Source organism: Amblyomma americanum, chromosome 9 (assembly GCF_052857255.1).
Source record: "Amblyomma americanum isolate KBUSLIRL-KWMA chromosome 9, ASM5285725v1, whole genome shotgun sequence".
Taxonomy (NCBI): Eukaryota; Metazoa; Arthropoda; class Arachnida; order Ixodida; family Ixodidae; genus Amblyomma; species Amblyomma americanum.
The window spans coordinates 77,948,378-77,965,457 of NC_135505.1; the positions used below are offsets into that span (position 1 = coordinate 77,948,378).

A 17,080-nucleotide genomic window follows, 5' to 3' on the forward strand; every position below is an offset into this window, starting at 1 on the left:
ATGTTCCACGTGACACTCGTGGTAATGCAGGACGTTCCACGTCTGCCGCTGTAGATGAGGGTGGCGCTGGTGAACACTCTCAGGTTCAGGTTACACGCAACAGAAATACTACCTTTTGGGATATTGGATAGGCACGGCCGTAGCTCAGTTCTTAGAGCACGGTAGGCGAAATTCGGAGGTAGTGGGTTCGAATCCCACAGGCAGCATGCGGTCGTTTTCGCCTACAAGGCGGTGGATGTAGGCTCCCTATGCGGAGCGCTGACGGCGCGGAGTTCGAACGCTCTAGATAGATCTGTGGACGACTGTACTACCTCATAAGTTGCAGACATGCGAGGAAGATGGAGTTGAGGCGGAGAGGCCCCTAACATATGGCGGGAAGGATTGTGCCAGTCGACCGAATCCTCAAGTGGCAGCCCCCCACGGGACGTCCCCACCGTCCAAAAGGGTGACGCTTCCGTCACGTGATACGGCCTTGCCACTACAGGAGGCTCTCCCCAACGATTATCGGACAAGCTCCAAGAACGGGACGCAGCAGAAGGTTTTGAAGCGAAAAGCTTCGCTACTATAGGTTTTCAAGAGGGCAGCGTCAGTGCAGTCACGTGACAGGTCATGTGGCCTACTAAAGTCATCACAATCTGCCCACAGTGGCAGGTGGAAACTGCCCCATCGGGCATTGGGCATTTCATCGAAGCTTTACGGCAATCCGTTCCGTAGTGTGTGTGGCCTTTGTGAATGTAGCCATGCAAAGGAAGCTTTCGCTTCTCGCCAGGGTTAACGACAGTTTAAACCAGAGCTAATTTTTTTTTCATTTCGGCTAAACCAATATCCTGCAGCCTCAAAATGGATTAACTTCGCGGTCCGCTTGGGCTAGGCCTCTGAATAGCTTGGCTACTGAGCCAAAGCAACTGAAAGAAAATTTATAAGGATAGGATGGTAGTTATTTCCTGGAGGAGGTGCATGAGAACAAAGAGGCGCAATAATAAATCGACTCGTAAATAAATTTTCTTGCTTTAATGCAATTGTGTGACAGATTCATGAGAGGTGTCGCACAGCTGTTTATTCACTTTGGTTCCGTCTTTCTTGCGTGCACCAGGTAGAGTGAGGGCCTTGTGGCGAAGACCCCTTCCGTCGTCCACTTCATCACTTCTTCGGTAACGTCTTTTCTGAGGAGCTCTTTTTTCTCGGGCGTTACCAGGGACGCTGCTGGATTCAGTGACAGCTGCATGTCTTAAATACGAAATGAGCGCCGAAGAAACACCAATTCTAAACAGCTGCCCTTGAACATTTTTCAACTCGCCTCTCGACTGTGCTTCGGTTTGTCTCAAGGTTGTTCGTTATGGGGCTCTGCTTCATTGGTACATGTATTTGTAGGGGTGGGCGCAGGACGCGTCACCAAGCAACATAAAAGAGTAGCTACACTCTGATTCTCACTTCGTAGCCTGGTAGAATATGGACCGAGCAAAAAATTCGAAGATGTAGGAACACAAAATGATTGAAACGAATCTTAGTCCATCTAAGCATGTTGCATAGGAAAGAAAATGGTTTTGCATACTTGAGAAGGATAGAATATTAATGAAAGAAAAATATGCCAGAAAATAACCCAGCATGACTAAATGCAATGTAGGCGTGCATTAAAATGTTGATGGCTTCCGCACTATAGTGCCCGCCTGCCATCTAGCTTCAGCTGTAGCGACCTCTCTGCGGGTGTGATTTTTAGCCCAACACGAGAAACAGCGACGGTGGCGTCATCTAACACGCCTATAGGTATGCACCTTTTATTACTGTAACGTGTAGCTTATAACAGAGAGGGCGCCCCACATCGGATCAATTGCACAAAAATAGCGAACGGCGCATTGACCGAAATTTTTCTTGCGTACCTTCTAAACCCATGCCATTAGATATGATTTAAAAATAACTTTATGGCGGTGCGCGTTGACTTCTGGTACCGTGCCGAAAGAATCAGTAATGTGCGTCACGGTTATTCGCTAACACGAATGTGAAGGACTCAAGGCAAAGAATGCATCACGCATTTAAAGTTTCCTCTCTTTTCTTCTGCAGTCGCATTTTCCGGCACGAAATGGCACTAAGGTTACAATCATGGTCTCGCTAACACTGGTTCTTACTTCATCACCATCATCAGCCTGATTACGCGCACTGCAGGAAAAAGGCTTTTAGCACTGTCCAATTAATCATGTGCTGTGCCAGCTGCGGCCCTTCTATCTCCGCAGAACTTCTTAATCTCATCCACCCACCTAACCTTCTGCCGCCCCCTGCTACGCTTGCTTTGTCTTGGAATCCAGTCCGTTATTCTTAACGAGCATCGGTTATCTTTCCTTCGCATTACATGCCCTGCCCAAGCCCATTTCTTCCTCCTGATTTCGACTAGGATGTCATTACCCCGTGTTTTATCTCTGATCAAGCGAAAAGCGGCCCTTGAGAATAGACGGCCAGTAATACCTTCTTCACCATTCAATGTCCTGCCAAGCCAAATTTTTCCATTTCAGTTTACCGAAAAACACACCGAAACGTGCGATCCTGAATTCATGCTGTTGTCTGCCTCTCTCTAAATGCTGCACCAATGATTTCCACTTTCATTACATGCTACGGGCGCATACTTAAGTGGCTTTTTTTTAGGATTCATTAAGCCTCAGGCTTTATCCCTGCAAGCTTTATCAGCTTTAAGCTGGCTTCATCCCTATCCCCACAAGTTTGTGCAAGGTAATGGGCGATTACAACATGTATGCCTTTCTTCACAAAATATTGGAAAACTCGGTCTGTATCCCAACTCTCATCACTTTCGAAAGCATCCGTTTCGGCGACGCTTGATTGGCTAATACGCCGGAAGCTGGTGCGCCGGATCAAGCCACCGCATCCGCTTGCGGCGTTTCAGGCAATCAGATGTCTCCGAAAAGGACATGTTTGAAAGGAACGGAAGTTGGTGTACGGTTCGGGCACTGATCACACTCTCTTGTATGTCTCGGCCAAATATATTTACACGATACCTATCTTAATGCTAGAATCCTGGGCTACTTCGATGCTTTCTCAATGTGGCATGATGCATGACGAGCTTCTGAGATTGCTCAACAATGAATGACTCGGGTTTGCTGTAGTCGTGCGGCACGCCGAACAGGAGTTCACAGGTGCGGGGCTTCAAGCCAGCGCCGCTCAGGAGGTCTAGAAGGTAAGACAGCCTCGCATCGTCGTCTTCCAAATCCTGGCTTTTGGGGACGAACCCCTCGAATACCTGCAGAGCACGGAACAAGCGCCACACTTGGATGACGTGCTCGAAGCATGGCCTTGTAGCCGCCGCTATACAACAGCTTTAACGCTATGGCAATTTCTGGTGATCGTGAATAAAATTTGAATGAAAGTAGAAAAGGATTACGCCTAGCTTGTCACTAATTGGCAGAATGCGAGAATTACACTTGTCCTTTTTTTTTATTCGCTGTTATTACTCAGATCGAGCAGCCGCGAACGTGATCATTAAATTTCTCTCACTGCTGAGACCAACGCTATTGTTTTGTTTTCGCACGCTCAAGAAAGTGGCGCAACTCATCGCATTAGTTTAACGGCCTTACGCTTAGTTGAAACATACGTACTGCCACCTTATTGCTATCATCTCTAGTTTTTACAGACTGCTTATTTTGTGTTATGTCTCATTTTCGGTACGAGCATGATTAACTGTGTACAACGCAACATATCGCAGTAACAGACTCTGCTGCGCTTTAGTCGAATACAAGTCAAGATAAAAGGGGCCTTTCCCCGTCAAAGGGAGCCCTTTGCAGCCAATGGCGTCGGTAGATTCTAATGAACCTGCTAACACGACAATGCAGGGAGTGGCAGATGAAAGCGAATGGTTCCCTACTTTCATTGTTGGGGATAGTCCCCTCATTAAATGGTCAAGCAGATCCATGTATTGTCCCAATATTCACGCAAGCAGGTTCGCAAGAAAAACCGGTCGACACCATTGGCTAGAAAGGGCCCTTAGACAGGGAAAAGCTGCTTTTTACTTGCCTTGTATCCGACTTAGTCTGCTCATATTTGACATGATGTGGGCCGTAGCCTGATCAGCCAGGTGAAACAAAGCAGGAAGGGCGGCCGTCGCCCATCCCTCTCTTCCACACTTTGTGCTGGATAGGTTGTAGAAAAATACCTTTACCTTCTTAGGCGTCCACACGTGCACGAGTTTCCGCTCCCCTCCCCCCCCCCCTCGCCCTAAGTGCCACCAAGCAAAACACATACAGTCATACAGTATGTGCCACACTTAGAGGGAACACAGCAACGCAAGGCCGCCATGCTTCGCGAAGCGCCACCTCCGACACCTGGCGAGAATGGACAGCACCATGCGCGTGCACCTTTCTTGCCGATTCTCGCCGGTTCTCGGCGGCAGCGCTTCGCTTTGTGCAGCGGCCGCATTCCCGTGTTCCCTCTAACCATGACACGTACTGTATGCCACCTGCTTGTGCGGAAGGCCGAGCAAGCGGGCCAGCTGCAGAATTCATCCGGCGGAAACCGCTGCCTCGGCGCACACAGTGAAATTCCAATTCAATTCGATGCGCCTGATTTTCGTGACAAGTTAATGGGTATGACTCCAAAGGAACCTGTACCTTTAGTCCGACATCTCGAAATACATTGGAAAGGCTGCGACCGCGCGCCTGAGTTAGCTCGAAATGGAAACCTTTTTAAAAGCAGCAACCATCTCACACGCCAGATTTTGAGGCTGCCCCTGTGGCACGTGTTGGAGGCAAGTGCGTTAGAATCCCGTTTATTGCCTCGCCTGAAAACAAGCGTGCTTCTGAAGTTAGAGACCGCAATATTGTGTTGGGTACTACTTATATTTGCTTTTATTTTCTTTTTGATAAGCATGACGTTTGGTTTATGGTTTATGGGGGTTTAGCGTCCCAAAGTGACTCGGGTCGTTAAACCCCCATAAACCATGATGTAGTTTCAAAGCGAAATCACGAAATAAAAGTAGTGAAGATCTGCGCTGCTGTCTCGAGCCCTTTTTGAGCGTGACCGTGTCTCTTTGTACGTTACATTCCCTTCTAAATCCTATCCACTTCTTATCTTCAACTTTCGAGAGTTCTATGTGTTCGATCTTTCAATTCGGTCAGCTTAGAAGCTTGTTCTTAGAGGCACATGCATTGTGTAAGCAGAGCTGTGCGGTGGTAGGACGAGAGGTACCGGCAAGAAATCTCTCCTAGAGGACCCAGTTGTCATGTCAAACCTCGGTTTCTGCCTGCCAGATATCGTAGAAGCACCCCTTTTCGCCGACCTATACAGAAGAATGGCTACACACGTGGCTTTCTTCAAAGCGTTGGCCCCGTCAGGCTCGGAGGACGGGAGGCCAACAGTGGAACGAAACGCTCCCGCATTCCGTTTCCATACTTGAGCGGAACTTGCGAGGCACTTGTAAGCATTCTCGGAAAACATGAAATCTACATGCCTCACAAACTTGTTTCGACAATAAACCGCTGCTTACCCCGACCGAAAGACCGCGTCCCCAGTGAAAAACAACCGGGTGTCGTTTACAAAATCCCGTGCCCCAAGGGCCCTCCCTCATACATCGGAGAAACAAAAAACCCCCACCAACGAATAAGACAACACAAAAATGAGATCTGGCTAATGATTTCAGAATCCAACCCTTTCGCCCAACACTGCGAACGCGCCGATCACCGAATACCCTTCGAGGAGGTGAGCGTCTTGGCCATGGAGCCAAACCTGTTCAAGAGACAACATGTGGAGCCATGGCACATTCGGCTCACATATGTCGCGGGAGATGAATACGACTCCAGGAACGCTCCCCTCCGCGTACGTTAGTGAACTGAGCCACGTGCTAACAAAGGGAGAGCGAAGGCAGCAACCCGCTGCTGCTGCTGGAAAACTTTTGTATACAGCGTGTATTTCCGGAATCTTCATCGTTTTAGTTTTTGATACATTGCGTATTTACTCAGGACATGAAAGGGGAAAATTATAATGATGGGCACAGGTCTTCCGAATGAAGTCTACAGAGTACTGATGTGGGATTTCAAGACATATATACCGGAAGGCTCTAGTAACAAATACAAATTATTGTTGGCTTTGTCCTCGTTCTTGTGACATCCGTGACAAAAATAAGAGTGCAAGCAAGCCTCAGCTCTTTCGCCGTCATCCTATCATAATCATGCCTGACTACACCAATTGCAGGTCAAAGGCCACTACCACGTCTCTCCAATTAACCCTGCCCTTTGCAAGCTGCGCCCACCGTATCCCCGCATACTTCTCAGTCCCATCCTCCGACCTTTTGCCGCCCTCTGCTACACCTGCCTTCTCTTGGAACTCACTCCGTTGCCCTTAAGAATCATCGGTTATCTTGCCTTCGCATTACATGCCCTGCCAAAGCCCACTTCTTCCTCCTGATTTCGACTAGGATTTCATTAACACGCGTTTTGTTTCCTCGCCTTCTCTGCCCGCTTCCGGTCTCTTAACGTAACGCCTATGATTTTCTTTCCATGGCTCGCTGCCTTGTCCTTAATTTAAGTGGAACCCTTTTCGTTAGCCTCCACGTTTCTGTCCCGTAGGTGAGTACCAGTAAAATACATATAAGACCTTATTACTGTAGGCGGTGTTATGAGACTATTACACGCGTTTTCCCGATAAACAGGTCTCTGAATTGTACTGCATGCAAGTTTACACGTATAAATGATTTTCATAGCCGAACTCGTTTTTTTCGCTACCAAGCAAAATAAGATGCATGCAATCGAAGAAGCTGCCTTACGCTCGAAAACTTCTTCCATCGATCCAGGCCAGCAATTTTTCTCCAAAGCATCCTCGTCGGAGACCAGGCAGGGAAAACCAGAAGACATTCACCAGAAGGCAGGAGCAGACGAGACACGTTCTTCATAGCCTTGGCCTGGTCCTTGAGCCAGTTAAGACAGAAGAAGGAGTAGACGCGGGCAAACTGGCCGTGCTTGGCTACGAATTCGGTCACGTCATTACCAACGTTCAGGTGGTCGTACTCAATGCCGGGATGCGCGCAGTTCTCCCGGGCGTAGGCCAACATCTCCTCCGAGGCGTCCACCGGAACCAGCCTCCGACAGGGCGCACATCGCGGCAGAAGCCAGTCGCGAGTGAAATCGCCCGTTCCGCAGCCGAGATCCAGAAACTGTTGGTCTTCGGTCGGCATCGGCGCAAACGCCATCTGGAGCCAGTCCAGGACCTTGAGGTTCATTTCGCGTTGCCTGTTGTCGTTGCTGGCGTACAGCTGCGAATTGTAGCTGGGATTTTGGGGACAAGGGCTGCTCGTGCTTGACATCGTTGTTACCAGTTGAGTGTCTGTGCTTTGTTCCTAGGAGCATAAGAGAACACCGATATTGGCGTTACGCAGGCTCCTCAAACCGGTTTATAGCGACGACGTAGGCCCGTTTCACATGCATGCTGTTTTCTCCCCCGACACTGCGAATTCTGTCGATCTGCGACTGGGGAAGGCTCGGTCTAGTCGCAGACGACTTGCGATAGAGTTCCGTCCGGTTGGTATTCAGTCGCAGCGTCGGCGTGTTCGCAATGCGACTGACCAGTGGGGAGCGCCGAGACGGCGTGCGACGTGGGGTCACGTGGGAGCTGTTGCCGCGGTGGAAGCTAAGCTGTTTATTCTAATCAAAACGCGCGAAATATTGCCTTGCATCTAAAATTACGCTGGTCATAAAATCATCAACACATTCCATGTGACGTTTCTGTCGCGTTTAATAATGGGTCGCCTATGCAAACCTTGCCTGTCCCTCCAACCGAATTCGTTGTGTCGATGTTGCATGTAAAAGCGCTGACCGAAAATCGCACTGCGGCCGCACCGACTACACCGGATATTTTCGGTCCACTCGCAGCATGTGAAACGGGCCTTAATAAAAAAAACAAATATAATAATAATAATAGGTTTTCAAGGAAAGGAAATGGCGCAGTATCTGTCTTGTATATCGTTGTACACGTGAACCGCGCCGTAAGGGAAGGGATAAAGGGGGGAGTGAAAGAACAATGTTTGAAAGAGGTGCCGTAGTGGAGGTCTCCTAGAAGGTCAGATAACTACGTCTCGCATAAGTTCACATCAGAAGGTCATGGCAAGAGAACCTCCTATGATAAGTGTGTACTCCTTTCTCGCGATCTCAACTCTACGACTTAAGCCCTGATGAAGACTATGATCCAGGATGTGCTGGCCAAAAATGTACAGGCTTTCGCCCTCCCACACCTCTCAGTGCGAAAGGGGCAATTATGAAGTACCGCATGCACCTCGCTCCAATGAGCACTACCTGATAAACATGCACCTGCGTCATATGCCCACATGTCCAAGAGACGTCCTGTTGACGTCGGCGGGACGTCAACGTGGTCAACGTGGATGGTGAGTCGAGATCTCCGCTGTTCTCTCCGCGAGCTGAAGTGCGTAGTATCCAATCACTGCAGCTAAGAACATACGCAGAGTTGCCCTCTTACGAGAAAATTCCATGTGAATAGCCATGCCAGCTGGCTATAATAATAATAATAATTATTATTATTATTATAGCCAGCTGGCATGCACAAAATGTGTGACGTCATTCATCAGTGCACTTTTAGATAACAACCGCTAGTCTTCCCATCCCCCAAAGAGCCTAGTTAGTTTGTTGAATTGAAAATAAATAAGGAAAACAGAGTACGTAACAATTGGTAGCGAGAAATACTATTCTTGCATGTACAGTAAATGCCCGCCTCACTGATGATCTTGGAAGAAGTCATGCCATCGCATATTCGACAATACCTAAAGACATGAAAGGCAATGCCTAAAAGCTTACCTGCATGCAAAGTGTTCCTTGAAGTTGACAGTGCCTTCGCAGTTGTGAGACTAAAATCAGTTGGCTGCCGATGGTCCACAGTCAGTTGAACAGAGCTGATACCTGAATTCAGTCCATCGTCCGCTCTAAACACACGAGTCCCGTTGGATGCGCGGCTGCTTCGACGGAAACGTTGGCGGCTTTCGGCCTCCGTCGCTCTGCACTGAGTCTGCACGTGTCTTGCAGCTTGCTGTTACTGGAACTACGCGGCAGGAAACACAAGGTCGTTTTCCGGCTCAAAGAACTCTAGACATCGTGGATGCAGCATATGCAGGTGTTTCAGGGAAGCCGGCCAGTAATTTTTGAAAAGCCGGTTTTTTAAGTTTTGAAGATGGCTTCTGCGGAAGAATAATGCCAATGCTAGCGAACATCAGTTAATAAACTTAACTAGATAGCCGGCTAGCTAATATATAATAATTACCTTTTTAACTATCACAGTTAGGCAAGTGCATGGTTGCTATTGGAGATTTGTAGCCGGTGGTTAGTAAAAGCAACAGAAGTTTTTAAAATTTTGAAAACGAGGTTATCCTCGGCACTGTGGCCCAACATATTTAACTACATCGAGCTAAAATGCATGCTCTTTCGAAAAGCATGGAAGCAAAGCAAACCCCCCGGAAGACGTAACCAGACGAAATAACCAAATTTTTTGTAGAGCCACAGCACCGAGGGTAATCGCGGTTTTGAAATTCTAAGAGCTGATATCGCTATTACTAATGACAGGTAACAAATGTATAATTGCAAGCAGGTGTCTCTCAGTTCAAAAGCTAATTATCACAAATCACTTCAACGGACAAATAGCTAACTTTGTTCGCCTGTTTTCTGATGTCCGAAGACACGTATTATTCTGCCACAGCAGTGCTTCTGTGGCGCATGTTCTTATTTCCCCTGCATTTTTGCAGCCTACACTACGTATCGGATCACCCCAAGACTTGGCCCTTTTCATCAACATGACAAGCACGAGTCCGTTCTGAAGCCTGCTTATCACCAACCCCTGCTACTGCGCACGCCCGCGGAGCGCTATCTGCATCACCTGAGAAGGCCACATATACCCAACTCTGGAATTCGACGCTTTCGTTCGGCAGCAGTGCTTCTGTGGCGCATGTTCTTATTTCCCCTGCATTTTTGCAGCCTACACTACGTATCGGATCACCCCAAGACTTGGCCCTTTTCATCAACATGACAAGCACGAGTCCGTTCTGAAGCCTGCTTATCACCAACCCCTGCTACTGCGCACGCCCGCGGAGCGCCATCTGCATCACCTGAGAAGGCCACATATACCCAACTCTGGAATTCGACGCTTTCGTTCGGCAGCAGTGCTTCTGTGGCGCATGTTCTTATTTCCCCTGCATTTTTGCAGGTAAGCCCGCGTTTTTTTCTACTTCTAAAATATTGTAGGCCTTTTCCGCGCTGCTGCCGAGCCAAGTTGTGTCTTACGAGTTGTTGCGTCTTACGAGTTGTTGTGCCTTACGAGTTGTTGTGCCTTACGAGTTGTGTCTTACGAGCTGTGCAGAGCCAAGTTGTGCTTACAGCTGTTTGCCCTGTGTGCGTAGCCTTCTTCTGATCCCATTCAGTCATGACAGGAACCAGGGGAAAGAAGGATAAGGACGCGGAAGAATGCACTGAATGTACACAGTGCACCAGTATAAGGCAGGAACTTAAAAAATTCCGAAAAGAAATTTTAGCTTAGTTCCAGGAGCTGAAGAAAAGCGTCGACTTCTGTAGCGAATCATGTGATGACATATCCGAAACAAAGGTTGATGTTAAGGAACTCATCAAGGAAGTCAAAGCGTTACGAGACACTAATCATGCAATGAAAGAGGAAAACCGCAAGCTTGCTCGACGAGTAGATGAACTGGAACAATATTCCCGAATAAATAACCTTGAAATAAAAGGGGTTCCTAAGGACGGTGACGCAACAGACATTGTGGTCAAACTAGGAACACTCGTTGGCGAACCTATCTCAAAAACTGACATTGATATCTGCCATAGAGTACCCACCTCAAAAGAAGATGAAAAGAACATCATTGTGCGCTTTGCCCGGCGGGAGAAACGCAATTTAGTATTAGCAAAGGCAAAGAAAACGCGAATAACAACAACAGACCTCGGCTACAGCCCCGAAAGCGCCGTCTTTGTTAATGAACATCTAACACGCAAAAACAAGCAACTGCTAGGTGCTGCCATCACAAAGAAAAAACAGGTTAGCTGGAAATTTGCATGGACGAAAGATGGAAAAATCTTTGCGCGTCAAGCTGAAAACAGCACTGTACTCCGAATCAACTGTTTGGACGACTTGGAAAAAATGGCTAGGCAAACCGACACACTTTGATCAGGCTAGCAATCCTGTCCGTGGCCCTGTACCTGCAGTCTTTAGTAGTTTTCTACCGCCCTAATGGCAGTACAACCTTCCGATCTGAAAAATTTTCATCATAAAGGTCTTTTATCTTTTCTTCACCTTAATGCACGTTCATTAGAAAACAAGCACGCTGACCTTCATTATTTAATTAATCCAACTGACATTTCTTTCGATGCGATTATGGTATGTGAAACGTGGTACAAAAATAGTTCTGTCCCGTTCTTGTCGCACGACTACCAAACATTTGCGTTAAATCGCCCCCTGCAAAATGGTGGCGGCGTTATGCTATTGATGAAAAACAGCTTTAACGTGTACCCTATTCCTGAGTTTACTGAGTCGACTGACGACTACGAAATAGTGACAGCGCGTGACAATTCACACTTTTTCTCAGTTCTTTATCGTCCTCCAAAGGGTGATCTGAAAAATTTCCTACTTTTTCTTGAAAGCCTTTTAGATTTTATATCTCTTAACAAATACTCTCTTTTTCTTGGCGGTGACCTAAACATTGATATCCTCAAAACATCTAAGGCTAAAAATGATTTCCTGTCCATTCTAGAGTCATATGGGTTTCTAGACATTATAAATGAACCAACACGTGTTACATCAGTGTCAGCAACTCTACTCGATCTGTTCATCACTAATACTGATAAAAGTGTTTCTTCTTGCGGTGCGCTTGCTAGCGACATCAGTGATCACTTGCCCATTTTCGCCTTCATTCATGTAAAAGATTATCCTGCACCTTCAAACGATCCGCCGATTTGTAGACAAGACATAACCCAATCTTCCTTGGTATCTTTTCGAGCCGATGTTCAGTGTCATGACTGGAGCCATGTTCTTTCAAGCACTGATGTAAATGCAATGTACAAAGCCCTTGTGTGTCAAATTACAGATCTTTACCAAAAGCACTTTCCATCTGTAGCGCGACGAAGGAACAGGAAATCACGGAAACCGTGGGTAACACGTGATCTGGTCAATAAAATTAACATAAAAAACCATCTTTACTGAAAATTTGTGAAAGCAAGGACATAAATTTATTAAAAGCGTATAAAACATATAGAAATAGGGTAAATAAAGAGCTCAAAGTTGCCAAGGACGAATACTTTGCTACCTATCTACATGACGCATCCGGGAACGTCGAGCTGTTGTGGAAACGCCTAAATAAGATCATTAAACCAATCAGTCATTCCAACATCACCAGCATAAAAATCAACAATGAAGACATAAGCGGCACTGATCTATCTAATGCGTTCAATGCGCATTTTGTCTCCGTTGGGGAAACTGACTGCGCAAGCACAGCTTACTCTCCCACTGCAGATTGCATCCCTAATATCTCTGGAAGTATGGTATTCTTTCCCACTAATGAAAGTGAAGTGATTTATGTATATAATAACCTCAAAAATTCTAAATCTCGTGATGCAAATGACATGCAAATTGCCCCTATTAAATACATTATTGATATCATCGCTCCAGTGTTGACTAGCATGTATAACTTAGCCTTTGAGCAAAATACATTTCCAGAGCTAATGCAAATAGCCAAGGTGACTGTAATACACAAAGGAGGTGAAAAAAATAATATAAATAACTTTCGACCCATTTCAATTCTCCCAGTGTTCTCAAAAGGTTTAGAAAAAATTATGCACATTCGTCTTTATTCATTTTTAGGCAAGCATTCACTCATTTCACCTTGGCAACACGGTTTTCTGAAACAAAAATCCACAGAATCAGCTCTTTTAACGCAAGAAGAAATCATTATTAACGCTCTAGAGCATAAGAAACTAGTTTTAGGCATATATATAGATTTTTCAAAGGCATTTGATTGCGTGTGTCACAAAACGTTAATAATGAAACTTCAGCATTATGGCATACGGGGAAATTCCAATGCTCTCTTATCATCGTACTTCAACACCGCTCTCAGTATGTTAGCCATAATAATAAAAATTCCAGCGTCAAAAAACTTACTTCCGGTGTCCCTCAAGGCAGTATTCTCGGTCCCCTTCTATTTGTTCTTTACATAAATGACATATTTTCCACTATAAGCGAGGTACAATGGATCGGATATGCAGATGATACCGCGCTCTTCATTACCGGAGATAACCCAAACAATTTGATACACACAGCAAATATAGCATTACAGTTTGTTAAGCGTTGGTCCGAAAATAACTTCCTGAGAATTAATGCAAAAAAGACTCAAGCAATACTTTTTCGTGCAAGAAACACCACTGTCACTCCCACAGAAAAGCTATTTCTAGCGAATGATGAAATTGATATACGAACGCACGTTAAATCACTTGGGGTCTTTTTCTCAGAAAACCTAACCTGGGATAAGCACATTGAACACGTTTGCAACAAATTAAACAGAATCGCGGGAATATTGAGTAGGAATCGGCATATATTACCTACAAAAGTAAAAAGGATGGTGTACAACGCCTTATTTTTATCTGCACTTAATTATTGTCATCTTGTATGGGCGACCACATCCAAAGAAAACATTCATAAACTAAAAATATGTCAAAAACGCGCAATTAGAGCCATTGCGAATATTTCATACCGTGATCATACGTCCGCATACTTCGCATCCTATCGCATATTTCCAGCATATTTCCCCATATTTCCTCATTAACCAGCAACATCTGTAAACTCCTGGAACACGTAATTCATACTCAAGTAATTAATTATCTAGAGGAGCACGATATCATTTTCAAATACCAGCACGGTTTTCGCAGGGGTTATTCATGCGACACACAACTCACTGGATTTACTAACGACATATTTTCCGCAGTAGACGCTGGCTTACAGGTTGACGCAGTATTTTTAGACTATTCTAAAGCTTTTGATCGCGTTTCCCATCACAGGCTCCTAACCAAATTGACAAACTTAAATCTCCATCCCAGCGCTATTTCATGGATAAAACAATTCCTCGATAACAGAAAACAATTCACCTCTGTCAACGGCTTTAACTCGTCTTCTGTCCCCGTAACATCTGGAGTCCCCCAGGGAAGTGTACTTGGCCCTCTGCTCTTTTTAATTTTTATTAACGATCTACCCAAGTGTGTATCGTCTCAAATTAGGTTATTCGCGGATGATTGTGTAATATATCGTAATATTACTAATGAAACCGACCGCCAATCACTTCAAACTGATCTTGACGCTGTAACGGCTTGGTGTTCTTCCTGGCTAATGTCTCTAAATGCATCTAAAACAAAGTTAATGTCGTTTACTAACCGTTCCACTCGAATTGCTACAACATACTTCCTCAATAACGATAAAGTTGAACTTACAACAACTTACAAGTACCTAGGAGTTCACTTTCAGTCTGACCTAACTTGGCATTACCATATTAACACAATCTTAGCATCAGCAAATCGCGCACTCGGCCTTCTTAGGCGTAATCTCAAACACGCGCCTTCACACTTAAAAAAACTTGCTTACATCACGCTAATCCGCCCGAAAGTTGAGTATGCGTCTGCCATATGGGACCCTCATCAAGCTTACATCATAAACAACCTTGAATCCCTGCAAAACCGTGCTGTTCGCTTCATCTTTTCAGATTATTCACGCTTCACCAGTGTCACAGCATTAAAACAACGTGCCGAGTTGGAACCGCTATCATGTCGACGCCATTTCGCTCGCCTAACCTTGCTTCACAAACTGTATCACCATCCCACCCTCCACGACGACTTCTTTTTGCCACACCCTGCAGTCTTTCCTCGCCGCGACCACGTTAACAAAATAAAACGCGTCACATGCCGTTCATTGCTCTACTCGAAATCATTCATTCCTCGCACTATAATAGATTGGAATAACTTGCCATCACACATAGCTACTGAGGTTAACCCACAATCGTTTCAGCATTCGTTAAAACAAACCATGGACTAACAGATTTGGTATTTTTGTTGTATTATGTGCATTTACTGAGTATTTTCTTCTGCGTTGTTTGTTGTTGTTATTTGTGTACATTACTAGTTTTTAATTAATTATTACGTGTCTTTTGTTTCTAATGCCTGTGCCATATTTTTATGCTTGTATCGCCCCCCCCTATGTAATACCCTCGCACGAGGGCCCTTAGGGGTATTGTAAATAAATAAATAAAATAAATTGAAACCATGTATTCGTTCCGCCTTCTTTGCCAGTACAAGACTGCTGTTCGCACTAATAATCAATATTTTCTTCAGCTATTCAACCTTGACATACGCACTCATAGTCATAACACCAGACACAATAATTCATGGGTCGAACGTTTCTGCCGCACAACATATGGCAATCAATCTTTATCGTACCACATCGCCGTCCTCTTGAACGCACTCAGTCGCGTTGGTGTTGATACAAATACAGAATCTGCACGCTCACTCTTCAAAAAATTAGATCGTAATGCATCCGCTTTCTGTTAATACCCTCACCATTGTCTCTGGCTTCATTTCTTATCCTCCGCTGCGCTATTGCCCACCTGTATGATTTTATATCCCTTCCTTTTTTCTTTATATCGTGCAGCTAACGACATTTTTGCTTACATAGTGCTGCAACTACGCCCTGTACCACGTGCATTGTATTATGTCAGCCGCTTACTTTTTGCATCTCACGTATAAAACCCTGACATTGTCGTCCATATGTATATATCTTGTACAATGCTTGTCATTGAGCGTCCTTTGTTTATTTTTCTTGAATTGCTGCTGAACTGTACCCAAGGGGGCCGGGCATCGTCAAGCTGCGCATGTGCAGCTTTTTTCCGTTGCCCCCTTTCTTCCTCTCGGAGAAAAATAAATTTGACTTTGACTTTGACTTTGACATAAGCCGCCTTTGAAACTCAAAAATCCTATTTATCTTTAAATAAACGGCCGCTTCCCAGAAACACCTGGTATTCCAAAATCAGCGTCGTGCGAAGGTTCTCTTCGAGTAGCGCATTCCCAATTCAGTTTAAAACGCAATGCGTGCTCTCTCTGTCTACCTCGTTTACTTTTTGTGAGAGAGCACAATAATACGCATACGATCCGAGTTTCCAGACACAGGCCTTGAATGCGCACCGGATACGGCACGGCTTTTTTTTTACTGTGAGTAGAGTGAAGCAAGCGTTTCCTTTTGCTCTGCAAAAAAAAATATAGAGAAAATAAACTTTACAACAAACAAGTATAGCAAACCATTAGTGCCAGATACGTCGGTACAATCGCTACATGGCGGAGGGAAAGCAGCTGGTAGTAGCTGTTTATTCGTCCATGTTAGACGAAGACTTCAATGTCATCGAGATCCACATACGTCTCTGAGACTGTGCCAACAGCCATGACACGTGTGACTATATCAAGTGGCGCGAATGTAATGCAAAGTGATGACTCATTTTTGAAGAACTCGCCGATTCTGTGTGGAAGGAACACTGTTAGGCAGCCGCACAGGATGGCTCTCACAGCGGTTTCATTAATAAGCAGCTTGCCGGGGTTGATCAGGCGGGCTGCGCGACTTCTGTTTATATACAGAATGTATCAAATTATTCCACACAAGTTTTTCTACTAAACGCTGTAAAATATACGTCTGTGCATTCCATGCAGATTGATTTTACGACATGACAGATATTACTTAACAGCATGCAACAAAACGGCGAGTTATACCGTAACTAAACTAAACTGGGCAACTGTTTCCTTTATGGCAGAAAATTATATAAAGAAATTAGAGGCCTTCGACATTGAAGATGAACCCAGTTTGTGAAACCTTTAAACCGGCATCGTGCTTCCATATATGGAGCATTGAAAATACGTGTTTGACAGACCGTAAAGTTGAATGCTTATTCTAGCAGAAAAAACGACCTGATTTAATTACATAGTCGTGAATGCAATTCCAGACTGGTTTTAGGGCATATCCCTTGGCGCTTCCCCGAAGGAGAGGAGAATCGGAAGAGATAGAGGAAGCC

The 17,080-nt window shown here is 45.3% G+C and overlaps 1 protein-coding gene across 1 annotated transcript; it reads right to left on the minus strand.

Moving 5' to 3' along the window:
* Positions 1–1,029: 1,029 nt before the first annotated feature.
* Positions 1,030–9,265, minus strand: LOC144103439 (juvenile hormone acid O-methyltransferase-like). Its single transcript, XM_077636155.1, has 4 exons — positions 8,796–9,265; positions 6,758–7,327; positions 3,031–3,244; positions 1,030–1,227 (listed from the first exon to the last, which is right to left on the minus strand). The coding sequence occupies exons 1-4, from the start codon at positions 8,799–8,801 to the stop codon at positions 1,061–1,063; spliced, it is 957 nt and encodes a 318-aa protein (XP_077492281.1). The 5' UTR covers positions 8,802–9,265; the 3' UTR covers positions 1,030–1,060.
* Between the last annotated feature and the right edge of the window lie 7,815 nt (positions 9,266–17,080).